At 39.5% G+C, this 19,673-nt stretch overlaps 1 protein-coding gene across 5 annotated transcripts in view; it reads right to left on the reverse strand.

Moving 5' to 3' along the window:
- The window catches only part of cdk14 (cyclin-dependent kinase 14), a 164,696-nt gene that overhangs the window by 47,758 nt on the left and 97,265 nt on the right, over positions 1-19,673 (reverse strand). For all 5 annotated transcript variants that reach the window (XM_051076333.1, XM_018665638.2, XM_018665642.2 and 2 more), the window contains 2 exons: positions 6,072-6,135; positions 1,788-1,836 (listed from right to left, as the gene is read on the reverse strand). In XM_051076333.1, the coding sequence (XP_050932290.1) occupies positions 1,788-1,836; positions 6,072-6,135 (113 nt within the window). The remainder of the gene's footprint in view (positions 1-1,787; positions 1,837-6,071; positions 6,136-19,673) is intronic.

Genomic DNA, 19,673 nt, shown 5'->3' on the forward strand with positions numbered 1-19,673 from the left:
CATTTTTTTAAAACTATTTTTTGACAACATAATTATGAAATTTATATTATTTATACTATTGATTTTATAGCATAGAAACATTTTACCTTGAAACTATCGGTCTGATTTCAGGTGACCAGAAATTTCCAGAAGGTGACTGATGTGAGTGACAGAAAGAAACATAATTGGACAGAGGTCTGATTGATTCTATTCAGGCTTCAATTTTGGTGTCAGAATTTAATCTATCCAGTTTGAGCTTGATTTTCCAATAACTGAAATTTTCAAAGAGAAAAATTCAAACCACATGGATTTGGATATAAGATATTCATTAGATGTAAATTTACCAGTATCTAAATTTCAACACTAAGTGTGGTTAAGTTTCACAATGCAATATTTCGCTCCTATAAGCTGAGTAGTTGTAATTAACCCCCTATTTTAATTGTAAACCCACTGTTCTAACTATAGTTGACCATGCTTACAGTTCTGTGCAATGACAGGTTATTAGCAGCATTACAGACGAGCTCACTTTCAGTCTGACTAAATTGTTGTTTACAACCTCAGTAGAGCTTGTACAGCTGTACCCTTGCAGGTTAATCCAGCACGATGTGACTACCAAAAAACTGGAAGACTTCATATACATATTTATTAGTTTATATGTTACATAGATATTAATCTTATTTTGGGACTTGCCATGATGGATCTCACCCTGGATTAGGCTAAACGTTCTATTTATTAATTGATGACATCCATTACTTTGTTCAGTCCACTGAAGTTAGTGTGTTAGGTCCTTAGTAACTACTGCTACTAGCACCAAAATTCAAGAGCAGAACTTCTAAAGTGAACAGCATTTTAAACTTACCTGGTCAATGTGTTGTAGTAGATTGATGTATTTATATATACATATTTAGTGCACTAGTTTGTTAAAGTGTCACTTTAGTGAATGCTGTATTCATGCAGTTCAGTGTGACAGAAAATTGTTTTTATTTTACCTCGCACAGCTTACCGGGTCATTATTGCTATTATGTTAGCTTGTTAGCATAACCAACAGAAGTTTCTTTATTGTTAGGCTAATCAGAATCAATGCACTTGCTCAGGATAAATAAGATAAATAAAATGCTCCAAATTATTCAGATGCTGATTCAAACAGAGACAGAATGCTTAGTGCATTATGCTCAGTAATTTGTGCTGCGATTTTTACTTCAAAGATTACAGGCATAGCAGATTCTCTGGGGATTAAGGACACAGATGACCTATGTAAATATTTTAAATCACAGGAGGAGCCCAGCTATTAGCAGTGCTGTGTGATGAGGGCTTTAGTCAGAGCAAATGGCTCTTTGCTAGACAGCTGGAGTTTATATAAATCACTTGCCTGGTGCTGCTTTAAAATTCTCTGTGGAAAAGAGACTAACACCCCCTTGTCCTCTGTGGTGTCCCCTCTAGATGTATGCCTGGGGCAAACAGTGGCTCACATCTGGGAGTAGCCATGATGTGCAACCTATACCCTTCTCCTGCCATATTCATCTGATGGTCCAGAGCAGAGCCACACATTTGTGCACTTCAGGATGTAAGTTAGAGAAGGAGTATGTGAGCTGTTGACAATGTGTAGAGTGTTTGAGCTGTTTACTCTCTCTCTGGGAGTTTTACTTTCAAGACAAAAACAATGATAATAGTGTGTCCATCAGCTACAACAGTCTGTGATAATATGTAACAATGCACTTATATATGCACAGACGGTGACACACATGTACACGCATACACACACACACACACACACACACAGAATATTTATATGAATAGTCAAAACTTACTTATTCCACGCTTGTCTGAGCTTCTTAGCGCTGTACACGGTAAAGCGGTCTGTAATGTGAACAAACAAACAATGAGGTCTGTGAAGTACAACCTGCCATCTGGATAATGTATGTTTTTCTTATGACATTAAAGCTACACACCTGCTGCACTGCTCTACAACACCTTCCAACAGAGCTCCTAAATGCAGCAGCAAATCATGCCAAATTACAGACAATCAAATGCTTCATTATATAATTTCAAAGATGCAAACCTGTGACATACTGTGAATTCTCAAATTTCAAATACTGTCCGGGTCTTTATTTAACCCAACTACAGAGAGAACCAGGCCTTTTTTGAAACAGGCCAGTTTTCTGATCTAAATTCCTGTTGATGCTGTTTGCTGTGCAGGCCACTACACTACAGTCTATGAAGCAAACTCAAAACTTATTCTATGTTTCTGTTTGTCTTATCAAATTCAGCATAATGTACATTTCAACAGCATGGGTTCAACCAGTCAGTACAATCAATACATTAGTCATATCACTATTTTATTTACTAATTATAATCAGCTGCTTTTTTGGAATCACTCTTAATCCATTCTAAATCAAAATATTCACATTTAAATTGTTATAGTACGCTCACAAGGCAAATTTTTTCAACAACATTTCAAGAAAAAAATCGAGCTTCTTGAAAGGATTTGACCCAGTCTTTAGCTAACAACTGCTCTTTAATAGTTGTGCATATAGCGCCACCCATAACCAGATCATAAAAGAATCTTTTATTTGTAGAATATCACAGATATGGTGACAAGTTTTTTTGTTTTTGATGAAAATAAAAATCTGCTGTTATACATAATGGAGATGTCACTCAAGCAAAATAAAAGTGTGTGTACATATTAAAATGTCTGCTGTGAAAAGGTCTATTATTTTTCACCACAGTTATTTTTAAAGGGACAATGGGACAAACAGACAAACCTGTTCAAATACTTAAAATTGTATTGCAAGTGCTTCTTTGTGCATTAGTTTGTAAAATCTATGGGTGGCTTACGTCAATTCACAAATGCTCTTGTGCAACACTATGAACTATGTACTTCTGCTGCTAAGCCAGACCACATTAAATTGTCATACTTTTGAGAGGAGATTGGTAAGACAGTTCCTCCATATTTCCACAGCTATATTTATTATGCTGCACTGTTCTCTTAATCTCAGCCAAAACTGCCATGTGGACACACAGTCAGGCTGAGCTGCCAACTGACCAGCTTCCACACAAGCTAGCCAGCCACCCAGCGAGTTAGTCCACCTCTTACACTGCCAGCCTAATCCTACAGCCAACCACCCAACTGTCTGTCAGTGTCAGCTTTCAGCCTGCCAGCTACCCAACAGTGAGTCCAGTCACCCAGTTCAGTGCCAGGGCTGGCTTGAACTAACCACAGGTCCCTAGGTGACAGAGGTGAAGGCTGCCAGCCGGAGTACCCACAAATAGACAGAGGAAGGGTATGGATATAGGAAGAAGAGGAAGTGATAAGATGACATTTACATTAGGGATATGGAATTATATAATATTAGATAATATTTTTATATAATATTTCTGTCAGGTGTGTTTTTCATGTCAAATAAATGTAGACATTTGGAAATATAAATTGTCTATTTGGTCATTATTTTATTACTCTTGATTTCTGAATGGATTTAACTGGGTGTAGTTTAATTTATCATTGTATGTGACCTAATCTGCACAGTGGTGCCACTGCAGATCAATCCAGATTAGATTCTGTTTATTTTTAAAACAACATAAAATGGTATATATTTAAGTATTAAATATTTATTTATCAGACTAATATATGCAGTGGTATACTGCGGGTATACTGCAGTGGCAGGACAGTAAAAGTAATAATAGTGATGAGAGTGATGATAAAGATTATATTTACAGATAAAATTGGTCTCAGTAGAGTAGAGGGACAGCTAAGGGATGATATAACTGGAAGTGAGGAAATATCTATGGAACCATTTCATAACCACAAAAATGTGAAAAATAAGTGGTGTTTCACTCTGAGGTTGAGCCACACTGTCATGTCACAGATCCAAACTTAAGTGATGTTTTGCAAAGATTGGGATGAAAAAAAAAAAATGATGGAAAGTATTATTCATGTAGAAGTAATGGTAAAATGTGATGAATCATAACCAGAAGAGTGATATAGTCACTGGCTTTTGGAAAAGTGTGCAGATAACAGTCAGCTCAGAGGAGCTCAGTGCTGCTGTGGAAACATATCCTCAATCACAGGGAGGTTTCCAGACTGTTGCTATACTGCCATCTGCTGCTTACTACAGCCTCTGGAACATGTTAGAGAAAATAATTATTAGGATATTGGAATATTACAAAGAGCTCATTGGGGACTTAGATTCAACAAGTTTGCAGATAAGTAACTTTTGTATTGTCCCATACTACTCATGGTCAAAAATGATTCAAATCCATCAAGAATCCATCCAGTGAATTCCTTTGATTAATGCTCACATATGACAGTTATGTCTATTTCTTCACATTCTGTCTTTCACTGTGCTCACTAACTGTAGCTCCATTAGAAGTAAATAAAAAGACAGATGTATGATGTATGGTGTGGCTGTAAAGGAAACACATATAAATCTTGCCATGTGGAAAAAATTCAAACAAACACATACAAACAAAAACAAAAAAAACGGATACATTCTGAGTCTGAAATCAGCCTCTGAGCAATAATTAACTGATAGATTTTGAGTTATTTTAAACGAACAATGAACAATCCCTGAATGGACTTTGCTCTTACCACGATTGACCTACAGAAGTGTTGTGGTCTGAGTTTGGCCATTCACACATTTAAAATGCATTTTTAAGCATTACCAGAAGATTATAGTTCCATTATATGCCAAGATTGTTTTTGACATTATCATCACTCTCCCTCTCTGATTATAATGATTCACAATGTGCCAGTGTTGATTATATGATACCCTGAATGTAATCATTGTGCACTCTGAGGTTTTATGATGCTTTATGAAGACCACCATGTGGTTAGGTTTAACCAGATCACCTCTGGGAACATCTCTTTCTTAAGATGCAGCCATAATAAAATGAGATCAGCAGACGTCATACAAACAGATGCAATGCTTGGAGGCAAGCATCAGGCTAAGCTGGGCGTGTGTGTGTGTGTCTGTGCCTCAGACAGCTGCACAGCTGTTCAACACAGTGTGTGAGAGGCTAACAAGAGCCAACTGTCGCCATGGCCACAGGATGAGAGATTACATTTGTATGTGTTGTGCGTGTGTGTGACCATGAGGGTCACCCCAGTTGGTCCCTAATTGGCCACTGGAGATAGGAGGCTGGGCCACATAGCTTTGTGATGCCTCACTGCCCCGTGCTATTATTCCAACCCTCTTTACAGCTATCGTTGCCTGTCCCCTCTCCTCCATTCCAGCTCCTCTTCCCTCCATCAGATCCAACCCTAATCTGCAGTCTCTATTCATGTTCCCTCTAAAAAGCCCTAATGAGCTCCCAGAGGGAATGGCTACCCTGGAAGAGCTGCCACCCCCACTCCTGCTGCTGCTGCGGCTGCGGCTGCATTAACGGAGTACAGTGACATGTTGGTACTGTCCCATTGGTTGATCTTGAGAGTCAGGTTCCAGAGTATATAAACAAATGTGTACCTAATAGATAAGCTCTGGTGTTATTCATGTTATTCAATGGCATAGAACCTGCTGCTGTGTAGGTTCAAGTGTTAAGAGTGGTAACAGGACATGTTGGTTCCTGAGAATGTAAGAGCAAGTATTTCTCTCTAGAACAACTATTTGTCAACATATGTTCAACAATTACACCAGGAAAAAGCCTATATAAAGTACTCATAAATTTCCCTTGTGATAAAATTACATTTTGGGAACTTCGACAGCATCCTAACATTTGATAAAGTTGGCTCAGTGCTAACATTTTTAGCATACTCTATGTTGAGTAAAACGTGGCTATATGCTAACACTTTAGCATACAGAAAAATGAGTGACAGTAGGCCTCATGCTAACCATTTAACATACATTGTACACAATACAAAAAGGGCTAAATTCAACACTTTAGCATTCTCTATGCTGAGTTAAAACAGGCTTTTTTCATACATGACATTTACAGCCACTAGGCTCAATGCTAGCACCTCAGCTTACACTGTTATTTACTTTTCTCTAGTGTCAATTGATTATCATTCAGTTTAGTGTAGGTTAATCAAGTTAGTGAGAGTTTCCAGCATGACTGTAGTCACTGTGTATAACAGTACTTTATGAAATGAAGGGTCTCACCTGGTTTGAAGTGAGGCAAGGAGTTAACACCAGGCCAAGTATCCTCAGATGGGGTGCCAAGGACCTGAAAGAGACACCAAAGAGGAGAGGAGAAAGTAAACAAGTGAAAAAAGGACTTTTGTTTTATAAAACAATAAACTGTCTACTGTCATTTTTGGTTTGGAGAAACAAATAGTAAAGTAGTTAGCATGACTAGAAGCAGAGGGATTCACAAATGATAGCAATGACCACTTAGCACTGAGGAGGGTGACAAAATACAGTAAATAATAAATAATAGAAAACAACGCATCAATTAATCACATGCTAACAGTCAATTCAATGATTTGATTATAATTCATACCGATTAAACTTACTAGCATATAGTTTAATAAACTAGAGCACTTATAATACCTTCTGTCAAATACTCAACACAAAATAAAGCATTAATATTATACAGTTCAATGTTCTGGTGAGTGGGCTCCTAATCATCATAACAATTAAGTGTTACAGATTATAAACACTGTTGCCTAAGAATTTACCATAGATAATTCTCTGGTTGTGTTGCTATGAGTATAGAGAGACAGAGAGACTCTGCATCATGATCTGCACATGGCAAGCTTGTAATTCAGGCACAAAGACGTCTCAATGCTTGTGCAATAGTCATGATAAGTATATCTTTTATGGAAATGCTGGCTGAGTTCTCACGCACACAGCCTTGGTTTATGATTACAAAACCCAGAGCAGCGGACATGCCTTCGACATGATCCATCACAGCTAAGCAGCGTAATAGTTTCCAGATTGTGCAGTTGTCCCTGATCTACAGCACACTCCTACAGTGGAGTAGCTGAGCAGGGATGTTTGATTTACACTGCCTGCTTAAGCATAATACATGTAAACACTGGATAGAGGTGTGTTTGGAATTAATCAGTTTCAGACGACTTTTGCTGGCATGGCTGAGAGACAAAGAAAAGAAGAATGAAGACAAAAGTTGAGGGAATCACAGGTTATGTTTCCATAGCAGAGTATCCAGGCCTCTGGACATATTTTGGATATGGTCTCCCTGTTACCTTGTATTTAACAGTTGATCGATGATCGCCACTCCAGTTAACTTGAGAAGTATGCAGCACATACAAAAACGACACATACATAAATCAATGCTGAGCTGCAAACCTCAAAAAAGGATGGGTTGTGAATTATTTGAATTTAAATGATGGAAACCAGAGGAGTGTAATAAGGTCAGCTACTTGTTGTACTTAAGCTAACTTGTAACAGACACAAAATGATAGTCATAGTCAATGTAATAACAAAAACTACCACCGGAGGGCAGTACAGCACCATGATGCTGACCTCAGAGGTAGGGACAAAGATACATTAATTTGCAAGCTCAGCTCCTGAACTTCATTTTTTAAAAAGCACAAATGTTATCTATTTAGTTTATAGTCTATAGTCTATATCTTGTTGTCTTTAGCAACAATATTCTGAGAGAATATAATTGTGTTGTTAACACATAACAAGACTGAATATATATGACTACATGATATATGACTACATTAGAGTTGATGGGATTTGAGTCATATATCATAACCACTATTCTCCATCAGAGAGATCCTGTCTACTAGAGTTTAAGGACAATAAAATGTCAGTAATGACCAAATATAAGACTGAAATTGTACAGCCCATAATACAATGAAAACCGGATGGATCAGTCTGAAACCAAGTCACTGACCCACAATTTTTTTCAAATGACATTAATGAAACAAAACAAAACAAACATGGCAATTATTTAGACAGATACTGAAGTTTCAATATGAGTCATTTATTTTAGCTTGAAATTTTGGATTTCATTTTCACTGAAAAAATACAAAAATGTTAACAATGCGATTTTTGCAGGGGGTCTGTACCAAACAACATGTTTCCTCACATCTGGAGAATATGATTTGTAGGTCGGGGAATCTGTGTAATGCCACAGTGCATCATTTATAATGTTGTGACATGTTTTACATTTATCAAAATATTGCAGCTCCTGTGATTTGGATATAGCATTTGGCCATATTGTAACCTCAGTAACATTTACATTAATTTTTCAGCCATATTTTATACTATTCCTGCAAGCCATATGTTGACACATTAAAATCTGGCATGAAGTTTTGAAACTGAAATCTCTCCTGCATTGTTTCTTTGTTTGGTATGATGGCTAAATGGTCAGTATTGTCACTTCATGAAGGCTGGCCTTTCTCTCTGTACACTTTCTGCCATATTTGTGTTGGTATTCTTTCTCTGAATACCTACCACTGCGCTACCATCAACATGCCCTGACCAAAAAAAATAAAAAATAGGCCTGGAGATGATTGTTAAGGGCAGATACTCTCATATCAAGAACAACATTTACTGTACAGAGAGATGAACTGCCAAGGGAGAGAATCACTGAAACTGATCAAGAGTCAATATTCACCCTGTCTCATAGAAATGACATCTAAACTGCTTTCCTGATTGTCCAACTTTTTTTCAGTGTCTGGAGTCACTGAATTTTTTCTGTATTAAACCAGACTGCAATCTTTTCCTAACCTTATCCATGTATCATCTATAGGTTAAAAGAAGATGTAATGTAATCCAGTCACAATTACATGTCCCACAAAATATATTTGTGTCTCTATTAGTTGTATCTAAATATAATCTCTAGGAGACAGGGTTGCCAGTCTACTACAAATGTTGTACCTTCCAGCTCAAGCAGGGTCATGACAGGACAGGTGAGCCTTTTGCATTACGGAGAGGGCAGGATGAGTTATAAAGGAGGATGAAAGGTTGTGGGAGTGTTACTGAGTGACAGGGGGCAGTGAGGACATTTGAGTGGATCTCATCCTGGTCCACAGAGCTGAGATAGGCTTGCATTATTGATGGAACAGTTCAGTGGGTCTGAAGTAAAGAGAAGGATTGCAAGGTGCAGGGAAGAACTGGAAACAGTTGTGAATGTCAGACTCTTAAGAGTAGAAGAGTAACAGCATTATAGCTAAGAGTACAGGAATACAATAAACATCATCACACACCTGCAAAGCAGTCGTTAAACTGGCTTACTCAGACCTTTTCAGTTTTATCATTTAACAAAGGAGCAGGACAACAGGATTTGTGGTGCCCTTTAAGCTGTATAAGGTATGTAAGGACTCATAGTGCAGGACTTGTAATCCTTTTTTAATAGTCCTTCAGTTTTAGGATTACAGCAGATAAGTAATTCTTAACATACAGGCAATGCAAGGGGGTTTCTATGGCCAAACAATGGGAAGGTTATGACAAGCCAAGTCAGTCACCTGACCTATAGTTGCTTCAGAAAGTGTTAGTACTCAGTAAGTGTTCCATTATACATACTGACAAAGTGAAAACCTGTTTTTAGAGCTTTTGCTGTGGCTCCAAATTGTGGTCATGTGCAACCTGCTGGCTCTAATTATCCTTTCGATGTGTCTAGAACTTGATTGGATTGTCTACCTATAGTCACTCAAGTCACACTGAAATCCAGGTCAAAAACCAAGACAGGAAGACCAAGAAACTCTCTGGAGACCTTGACAATAAAATTGGGGCAAGGCAGAGGTTTTAAACAATTTCTCAAGTGATCTCAGAAGCACAGTGGCCTGTGAAATGGAAGAAGTGTCAAACTACCAGGACTCTTCCTAGAGTTGGCCAAAAAGGGCCTTGACCAGGGAGGTGACCAAAAACCCAATGGTCACTCTAATAGACCTCCAGAAGTCCTCTGCAGAGATGACAGAACCTGCTGGAAGGACATCAGTCAGGCCTTTCTGGTAGAGTGGAAAGACGGAGGCCACTCTTATGACAGTCCACATGGAGTTTGCCAAACAGGATTTAATGGATTCTGAGACCATGAGGAAAAAGATTCCTTGGTCTGAGACAAAAACCAAACTTGGGCAGAACTCTATGTCTGGCAAACACAAGGCACTGTTCATCACCAAGGTAATACCAACCGTATGGTGAAGCATGGCGGTGGCTGCATCATGCTATGGAGGGGCTTCTCAGCAGCAGGGAGAGGGAGACTGGTCAGAACAGAGGGAAAATGAATGCAGCCAAATACAGGGAGGTCGTTGAAGAAAAGCTGCTGCAGAGTACATGCAAAGTCTGGACTGGGTATAGGACAAGTTTGTGACTGTTCTTGAGTGGCCCAGCCAAAGCTCAGATTTAAACCTCATAGAACGTCTGTGAAGAGATGCCCTAAAATTAAGTCAGCACTTTAATCCAATATCCTTTAAATTCAAATACAATGTTCTGCAGCAAAGCAAGCACAACAAAAAATAGGTCATTACTATTGAAAATCTGTGTATGATGTTATATATGATGTTATTTGGGGGATGAACTGCACAATATGTTGTTCAGACTGTTAATTATAATACCCTCCTGGGCATAATCACAATTTTAAAGAAGGTGGAACACAATAGCAAAATAAATTCCCCCACGCTTTGTTGTAAACATGTCACTAGCTAGGTATAATATGTGTGACAGCTCTCATGCCCCTTTATATCTATTTGACTAAGCAGCAGTAGGAGTGTATTTGAGGCTTAAATTACATATTATCCCACAGCAGATCCTGATGGCTATAATTATATGTCTCAAAAAGGGGCTAAATTAAATCATCTTAGACATTTTTCACAATTTCATGACTCAAACACTCAACTGAGACACTCGACACAGCTGAGAAGTCCTTACACTGATGTCTGGTCTGGAGATGGAAAGACGGTTGCTGGGTCCCATAACACAAAGATTTTCACATTTGAATTGTCCATAATTCTTTCCAATAAACATCATTGAAATATATATAGTTATGCAGCAAGTAACCAAAAACATACCTTTAGTATACAACTTGTGTATACAAAATGTAAGGGAGACTATGATGAAAAAAAAAAGAACAGATTTTTGTTTCATACATGACCTGTATTGTTTTATATGGATAACAATCTCAGAAAAGTTTGGCTTTTTGCTTGTACTAAAAACTTACATTTTCCTAAAAGCAATTGAGGGTAGTAAACAGTCATGACTCTACTATTTACTCCACAGTTGTTTTGTATAAAATGAAACATTATTAGTAGCCAGTTCCATCATCATATTAAAGGAAGGCTTTGAATTACTCTTGCCATTTTTAGAAGAGACACTGCTCTCTCTCCCAGGCAGTCCTTAAAACTAGATGACATATTATAATAAATATTGCTTTCTATCAGTGCAGAGCATCTCCTGAGCTGCTACCTCAACAGCTCTGTATCTAAAATCATCCCCTTGCTAACTCATTCACCACTCCCTATATAATTGACATTCAATTGTTTACTCAGTAGTGAGCAGTAAATTGAGATTCCAGACACTTTCTAATCTTCATTGTTCATCACCGACAGCCGTAGAGCTGCTCAGTGGTTTTCTCATCTGTAAAATGCAGCAAATTGCATTGTGAAATTGTTAACAGAAAGTAGTCCTTGTGGTTGTCAATTAATGTAATGGTAGGCCATATTCAAGTTTGAACAAATTATTAATGAAATAATGAAATGATTAACCTACATTATCTATACTGCTTATATATACCGCTAAGGGTCGTGGGGGGAGCTGGAGCCTATCCCAGCTGTCATTGGGCGAGAGGCTGGTTACACCCTGTACGGATCGCCAGTCCATCACAGGGCCAACATATACAGACAAACAACCAATCACACTCACATTCACACATATTTAGGGTTATCAATGAACCTACGCTGCATGTTTTTGGACTGTGGGAGGAAGCCGGAGTACCCGGAGAGAACACGCCACCACAAGGAGAACATGCAAACATGCCCCAGGCCCAAAACCGGGGCTTGAACCCGGAACCTTCTTGGTATGAGGTGACTGTGCTGATCACTGCACCACTGTGCCGCCCATTCCCTAGGGACAGTGAATTCCAAACCAAACCAGACAGAGTAATGGACATATGAAACAGCCTGTTGAAAGGGTCAGAATGTGTGTGCGTGTATGAAGAGAGAGAGAGAGAAAGTCCTGCCACAGAGGAATTTTATGTAAGGTCACAGGTCATGACCCTGAGCTCTGCATGCACATTCTGGTCTACATACATAAGCTTACTCTTACCCCCCAGCTATGTTACAGACCACCAACCCAGCCAGACACAAGTATGTCTGACCCTCACACAGGGACCTGTAATATATACATGTTGCTGGAGGGAGAATGAAAGATTAGACTGAGCTGGATTGACAATTCACTGAAAGCAGGTCAGACAGACTCATCACAAGAGCAGGACACTTGATGTAAGGAGCTTCATTATAAACAATGTGATACACATTATTTCCAATACTTTAAACAAAGAACAGGAACAATCTTTCAGCCCACCACGCTCTCTACTGAAAACACTGTGATCTTCAGTTCCAAGTTGGGATAGTTATTTTCTCCTCCTGTTAATATTCATCATGACTGTGCAAAATTGGAGTAATTGCCCTTTAAAGTGTTGCTAATTTTAATACCATAGTAGAGAAAGTTTTCACAGCAGGCATTTTGACTTGTCATAGCAAGAGGGACACAGGTGTAACCAATAACATGAATAATGGTTCAATTCCAATGTAGTGTCTAACTCATGTCAGTGACCAAGCATGTGCAACATCAGAAACCTGGAACAGGTAAACCTAAATGAATGCAGACATTATTTGGACTCATTTTGTTTTGTTTCATTCTCATTTCATCTGTGGCATAAAATAATGACAATGAAGATAGTGCAAGTTAAAAATAACTTAATAAAAAATAAATGAATAATAACACAAATAAATTAAGTTATAAGTTAGTGCAAATTCCTGTCCACACAGTTCATACACATATGTGACGTGTGTGTGTGTGTGTGTGTGTGTGTGAGGTTTAAGGAACTTCAGGGGTCTGATGGCTTGAGGGAAAAACTCTGACATAATCAGAGAAATAATGCAGTTCTGTCTACCAGAGGACAGAAGGGTAAACAGTCCATGGTGAGTGGGTATCTTCTGTAATAGTGGTGGCTCTGTTCAGGCAGTGTTTTGTAAAAATGTCCTGAATGGCTGGAGGAGAGGTCCTGATGATCTTTTCTGCTGTCCTCACCACTCTCTGTATCTAAGGCATTGCAACCTCCATACCAGACAGAGCAGCTGAGTAATACACACCCAATGGTGCCTTTGTAGAATGGTGAGGAGTGGGGAGGTTTGCTCTTTTCATCTACAGCAAAAAGAGGAAGTGCTGTTGTCCTGCCTTGCCTAGAGAGGAAGTATTTAGGGTCCAGGTCACGTCATCTGTAATGTGCACCCTGAAGGACTTGTGTGCTCCTGGCTGACTCCACAGCAATTCCACTGGTGAAGAGCTATGTCATTAGCCTAGTTCTTTCTGTTGCTGGCAGTGATGTACAGTGTGAATGGTCCACACACAACAAGCCACTCGAAACACTGTTTGCTACAGGTGAATGCTACAGGCAGGCAGTCACTGAGACTACTACTCTTCTTCAGCAGAGGTATAATAGTGGTGGCTTTTAAGCATGAAGGACAACAACCAGGCTCAGGGAGATGTTAAAAATGACTGTAAGGACACGTGTTGGTTGGTCAGCACACTCTCTGAGTACATGAGCTGGTATACTATCAGGACCTCTCTACCTCTGGTAAGGGTCCTCCAGACATCACCTGGCTCAAGACAGAGAACCTGGTTATTGTGGTAAGGGGTGGCTTTTCTTGCAAGCATGTTGTTCATTGCTTCAAACCACCCAAAATAACTACTGAACTTGCTGAGAAAAAAATTCTTGCTGTTGCAGGGATGGTGGAGCAGCCTTGTAGCCTGTGATGGACTGGATTCCATGCCACATGCGTCTGTAGTCGCTAGAATTTTCTGTCAGTGTGCATGTTTTGCTGCCCTGATGCCCTGGTTATCCAAGGGCCAGTTTGTCACAGGACTTCAGGGCAGCATGGCATGCTCTGAACAGGACATGCACAGGACACAGACAAGGGACAGACATGGCCAGCAACAACTTTACAGGATTTGGAATTTGTCCCAGGAGAGTACACATCACTTGTTATTACAAATCTAACTTAATGTTAGCTAGTTAATCTGCCTTTCTCTCTCTCTTGCCTCAACCTGGTATCACCACAGTCTCAGACCATAATCAAATTAACTGCAGAGGTTCCAGACCCATTCACAAATACGAATGGGTCTGGCCATGCCAGGATAGGGGGATGCAGATTTGTAACTTGCATTCGTTCCAACACAGATCAATCCTTTAATCCAAATGTAAGTACGAGTACTGACTGCAGCTGTATCCTACCCCAGCCTCATCCACATTCCTACCTCTACTCTGTCGTTGTCCTAACACCGACACCGGCCTTCATCTCCTGCTCTGCTCAAAAATTCCCAGTCCCACCCCTTGCTGCTCTCCAACCCTGGTCACAGCCAAGCAGATTGGGGTCACCTCCAGGCAAGGGTCAAATGCATCAGAACCAGAGCCAAGTGGATCAGCTGTCTCCCATTGCGAAAGGGTGGAATGTGTTCAGTAAGCCCTGACTATCCTGTCTGGTTTTCAGCAGATGGATGCTCATGTCACAGACACAGCGGCTGTTGGAGAAAAGGCATTATTTATCTCCCCAGCAGCCTCTTGCTCTCTCCTAAGGGAAGATCAGCTCACATGTGCACTGGCTTACCCCTCATAGCAGGAATAAACAGGCTTCTTTACAGGTCTGCTGGTCAGCTGTTTTAGGCAATTATTTGGTCTTTTTTAAATACATGAAAGAACATGTGTTACAGGTTTTTAAAGCTATACATGTTCAATGGGAACAAATAGACCTGGGTTTAAGAATCACAGGTTAGGGAGGGTGGATGGTATTGTTGTGTTTTTGTCTTTTAATGGGACTTGGCAGCAGTAGCAAAACTAAGGAATGTCATTAGCCTGATGCTTTAATAGTCCAATTTTTTGATCTTTTACCACTAAACAAACATTATGGACCATAGCATGGTATAACCATGTACCCAAGGAAAGGCTTAAGGCTTAAGGAAATGTCATTAGTTTTACAGGTATTTGGTCCTAAACCAAAGTATTGGACAAAAAAAATAAAATAAAATAATTTGTCATGAGGCAATGACAGCTTACTACATGAGGTGAAAGGCAAATAATTTTCTTTACAACATTTAGTGCCTGACTGTCGAAATTAGCATTACAATACGATTCAGTGTAACTACACTTAAGTTCCCTCAGAAAATGCAGACACTCCTTATAACACTAGAACTTGCCCGAATCATCACATTTTAAGTTTTCTTCAGTAGCAAAGAAAGGTATAGTTGTCTGTACAGCCATGGGTACACTGCTAATGGGTAAGTTCAGGTGGTAGCCCACAGCAAATTCACTGACCTCATGGTAACAGTATAGTTCCTGTGCTTAACGTTTGCTGTGGCCATTTAGAGAGAGGCAAGTTTTCCCTTGGGAACACATTTTTGGGGGACAGTGCTTACACACCAAGATAAACACAAGGGTGTGCTGTACAATGATGGCAATTAGGCTTAAGGTATATGAATTATAATGGAGGGAAACTGTAGCAGTGGAATGTGGTGGCGTCATCTGTGACCATTGATCAGACTCTGCCCTGCAGTTTTTCAACAGGAATATTAATGATATGGTCCTAAGCAACATGCAAATAATTTAATTGCAGTAGTGCCTTACTCTGATTAATGACCATAATCTGATTATTATGATAATGTAAACGTAGCCAATTTGTCAGTGTGAATAACAAGTCTCGTGTAGACAAACGTGTAGAAACACTCACACACAGACACACAGACACACACACACCTCTGTTTGACAGGCTATTTCCTGCAGATAGACCTGTCCATATTCATATAGTTCTTCCAGTGGACATAATGCTTTGTGTGCTGACAGCTAGTTAACCAGCCAAGGTAAGCATGGCGTCAACCCCTACAACTGTAATTCACACAGACATTTTCTGAGGGTGTGTGTGAGAGAAAGAGGTATAGAGAGACACAGAGCTATGTCAACACCTACCCAAAGAAAAGCACAAGCATGAACACACAGACTGTGTATGTAAATAACCACAGCTATTTATTTAGTAAGGACACCAGAACGCTTCTTAAACAGACACTTAAATAAATATAAATAAAAGCATGCATTTGCACCCTGCTCACCTACATATAGTACATATAGTGTTGTATGGTGATAGGCCCAGGAAATGGCACAGCCTTTATGCTGTCAAAGATTATAACACTGTGGATGTGTGGTATCAGAGGGAAATTGGCCCCATGAAAATATCTGGTTTAACAAACAGAAGAATGGCCATTTGAGCTATTTGAGTATTTATTTATTTATCTCTTTGCCACAAGAGTCCGATTCAATGTTTAATTGTTAATGGGCACATTAGCAAGAAGGAGAGGTTTCCCTGGACCTCTTAAGAGGACTGGATGTTGGTGTAAATGGGTCTGTATCCTTCAGAATTACAATAAATTACAACAAACAACAAAAAAACTGAATTTGAAAATACAGATTTTGAAACTGCGCACAGAGGTGATCAAATTCACACACAGGGAAGAAAGAGGAGAGGATTTTAATTATCTAAAGGCTAATGGCTACGCTGACAGATACAAAATATTTGTGGCTGTAATTAACTCTCAAGAAGGGGAATGTGTGTTCAAGACAGGATTTGAATCACTGAATGGCACATGCAATATTAAAATCACCCAACCACACCTTGAGGAATACATCTGATGTAAAAGGTGCTTTAGCCTTCTGTATACTGTCAGATAATTATCACTGGTGGACTTTGATTAAGAAGAAGTCCTACAGTGCAACACTGTTGAAAAGCTACCTAGGAACTGAAGACTGTTTTTAATGGCCCTGCATGTTTGTATTTCCTATAGTGACTGCTTTATATATTTGATCAATGAAGGATGTCACAACAGCTGGAGTGCAAGTCATTCAACTGACTGCTCTTGCTAAGGGAAATTCACATATTACTATATTATTATACATGCATTAGATGCATGAATAATATATGCACAATATATGCATTATGCACAAATAATGTGAGGTAAAGTGCACCCGGCATGTTGTTAATAATCCCTCATTGCACAGGAAATTTGAGAGCAACTGAGTTTTTGTATTTCTCGCCCCATTTTACTGACTAAGATCCTTGCTTGACTCAGCAGCGATCTTAGTCAGTAAAATGTTATCATGATCAATAGTAATGGTGGCTGAAGCAACAACAATGAAAAAAAGACCCAATTTGTATGAAACCAGAATTATCCTTTAACAAATCCCTGAGTCATAAGTCAAAACTGAGATGTTATTTTTTCAATTCATGATGTCCAGCTTTCTATGCTGGAGAACACCTAAACCTGTGTTTCTGAATGTAATATCAAATCATTATTATTGAGGCTAAAAAAAGAAAAGAGAAACATCTGCTGTGAAACATCAGCCTTCAGGTTTGAGTCTCTTTAGTGATCTGACTGCTGTTGGAAACATTCACAATGTACTCGTTGGGTTTTTCATCACTTGTTTTGAGCAGGAGACTCAAAGAATCCTGCACTGGACAGCATCTGCATTACTGCAGACTACACTGGACAGCAGAGCACACAGAGTAAAAACTGTTGTTTTTTTTGCAATAATGCAAATGCCCCATTACCCTGAAGGTTTGACTAACAGGAGAAAAACTCCAGGCCACCTTGTGACATTCCAGCTCTGCCGACTCAACTCCTGGCAGGGTGCCTCTCAAATGGCGATGGAAGCTGACCTTTCTCTTCCTCTCTTCAAATAAAATGGCCTTTAAGATGCTTCTGACTCCGCATAATTCATTGATGGTGCCCTTCACACAAGTCTCTCAGGCTGTGCATCCAAACTCTGACCTGTCTGACAGCCTGGCAGCAGACACACAGGACTGCAGAGCAGCCAGGATGGAAATGTCAACATCAGGCTAACTCTGACAAGTAGCCTCGTTTTGTGATCACGCACTGCCTTGCCAAGCCACATATCTCCACATTTCCATATTCATCTGTCTTTTACCTCTAGCTGACAGCTGAATACACACTAAGACAAAGCACTGAATGTGATTTGGATGAGAAATACCTTAGACTCAGTTTGGTTTTTTTTATATTCTGTATTTATTGGAGTATTTTCTAGATAATAGAATATGTTATATATTGTGTATATATTGTGTATTGTATATATTGTGCTGTGTTATTTAAAAAAGTACATTTGAATAAAAATAGCAAGGAAAAATAGCTATAAATAAAGTTTCATGTAGACGTGGTCAAGACTTCCTGCTGAAGTTCAAACCGAGCATCAGAATGGGGAAGAAAGGTGATTTAAGGGACTTTGAACATGGCATGCTAGTTGATGCCAGATGGACTGGTCTGAGTATTTCAGAAACTACTGACCCACTGGGATTTTCCCACAAAGCATCTCTGGTGTTTACAGAGAATGGTCTGAAAAAAAGAAAATATGCAGTGAGCACTTCTCTGGGCTAAAATGACTTATTGATGCCAGAGGTCAGAGAAAAATGGCTAGATCGCTTCGGGCTGATAGGAAGGGCTGACAGTGACTCAAATAACCACTTGTTAAAACCAAGGTCTGCAGAGGAGTATCTCTGAATGCACAACATATTGAACCTTGATGCAGATGGGCTACAGCAGCAGAAAGACCAGACCGGGTGCCAAGAACAGGAAACCGCAAAACAGCAAAAATGGAGGATATCACACCATGTCACAAAGCAGCCATCATCTCAAAATTCTCCCAGGAATGTTAATGTTGCTTAAATGAGATGAAACCCTGGTTTTGCAGTATAAATGCCATGACTGAATTGAGTCAACATGGACTAAAATCACAGGGGAACATGGCTGGAACATTTATGGAAGCCCTACCTGGCAGTAATTACATATATGATCTCTGCATTGGATGGATAGCATAAATATTTTAAAGTGAAGAGAGGTCTCATGAATCCTTTAAACGTCTGATCTGCCATCCCACTACATAATTTCATCTGCAGTTTTTTAATTGAAGCAGAATGTAACAGGCCAGACATAATGGATTTATATTCATAGGCTGGAAGGACCTGAATAATTAATGCAGAAAATTACAGAGATGAGAGTATGGAGGTTCAACCAGGGAAGAAGTCAAGTATGGAGACAAAGCATGTTCACTGCTGTATGGCTTCTGGGCTAAAGGCTAGAGATACAGAGACTGTAGAATGAGTGTATGAATGGATTTTGGATGAAGGGATGAGGAGAGGTGAAGGAAGCCCTGCAGGCAGGGGATCACTCACAAAGCGTACAAAACTAGCAGAGGAGAGCAAGATGAAGGAAAATACTTCTTATTGATTGTCTTTTTTGCCAGAAGGAAAAAGAGGGACTTCCTGCACACATCTGTAAGAGCCTCTAGCCCTCAGTGATCCCAGCCCCCCTCTAAGACGCAAAGACATACCATGAAAGTATAAGCCCAATAGTGGGATGGCCGTTGGCCAGACTGACAATGAGGCTCAGCTGCACATTGCTTTCCTACAGAGGCTTTCCAGTTTGGTCAGAAATCATTTTTATTTAGTTTTGATGGCATCATGAGGAATTAAATGTATATGGTTTATGGTTTGACTAACTAAGAATAATGTATTG

This window comes from Lates calcarifer, linkage group LG15 (genome assembly GCF_001640805.2).
Source record: "Lates calcarifer isolate ASB-BC8 linkage group LG15, TLL_Latcal_v3, whole genome shotgun sequence".
In the NCBI taxonomy this organism is placed as follows: Eukaryota; Metazoa; Chordata; class Actinopteri; family Centropomidae; genus Lates; species Lates calcarifer.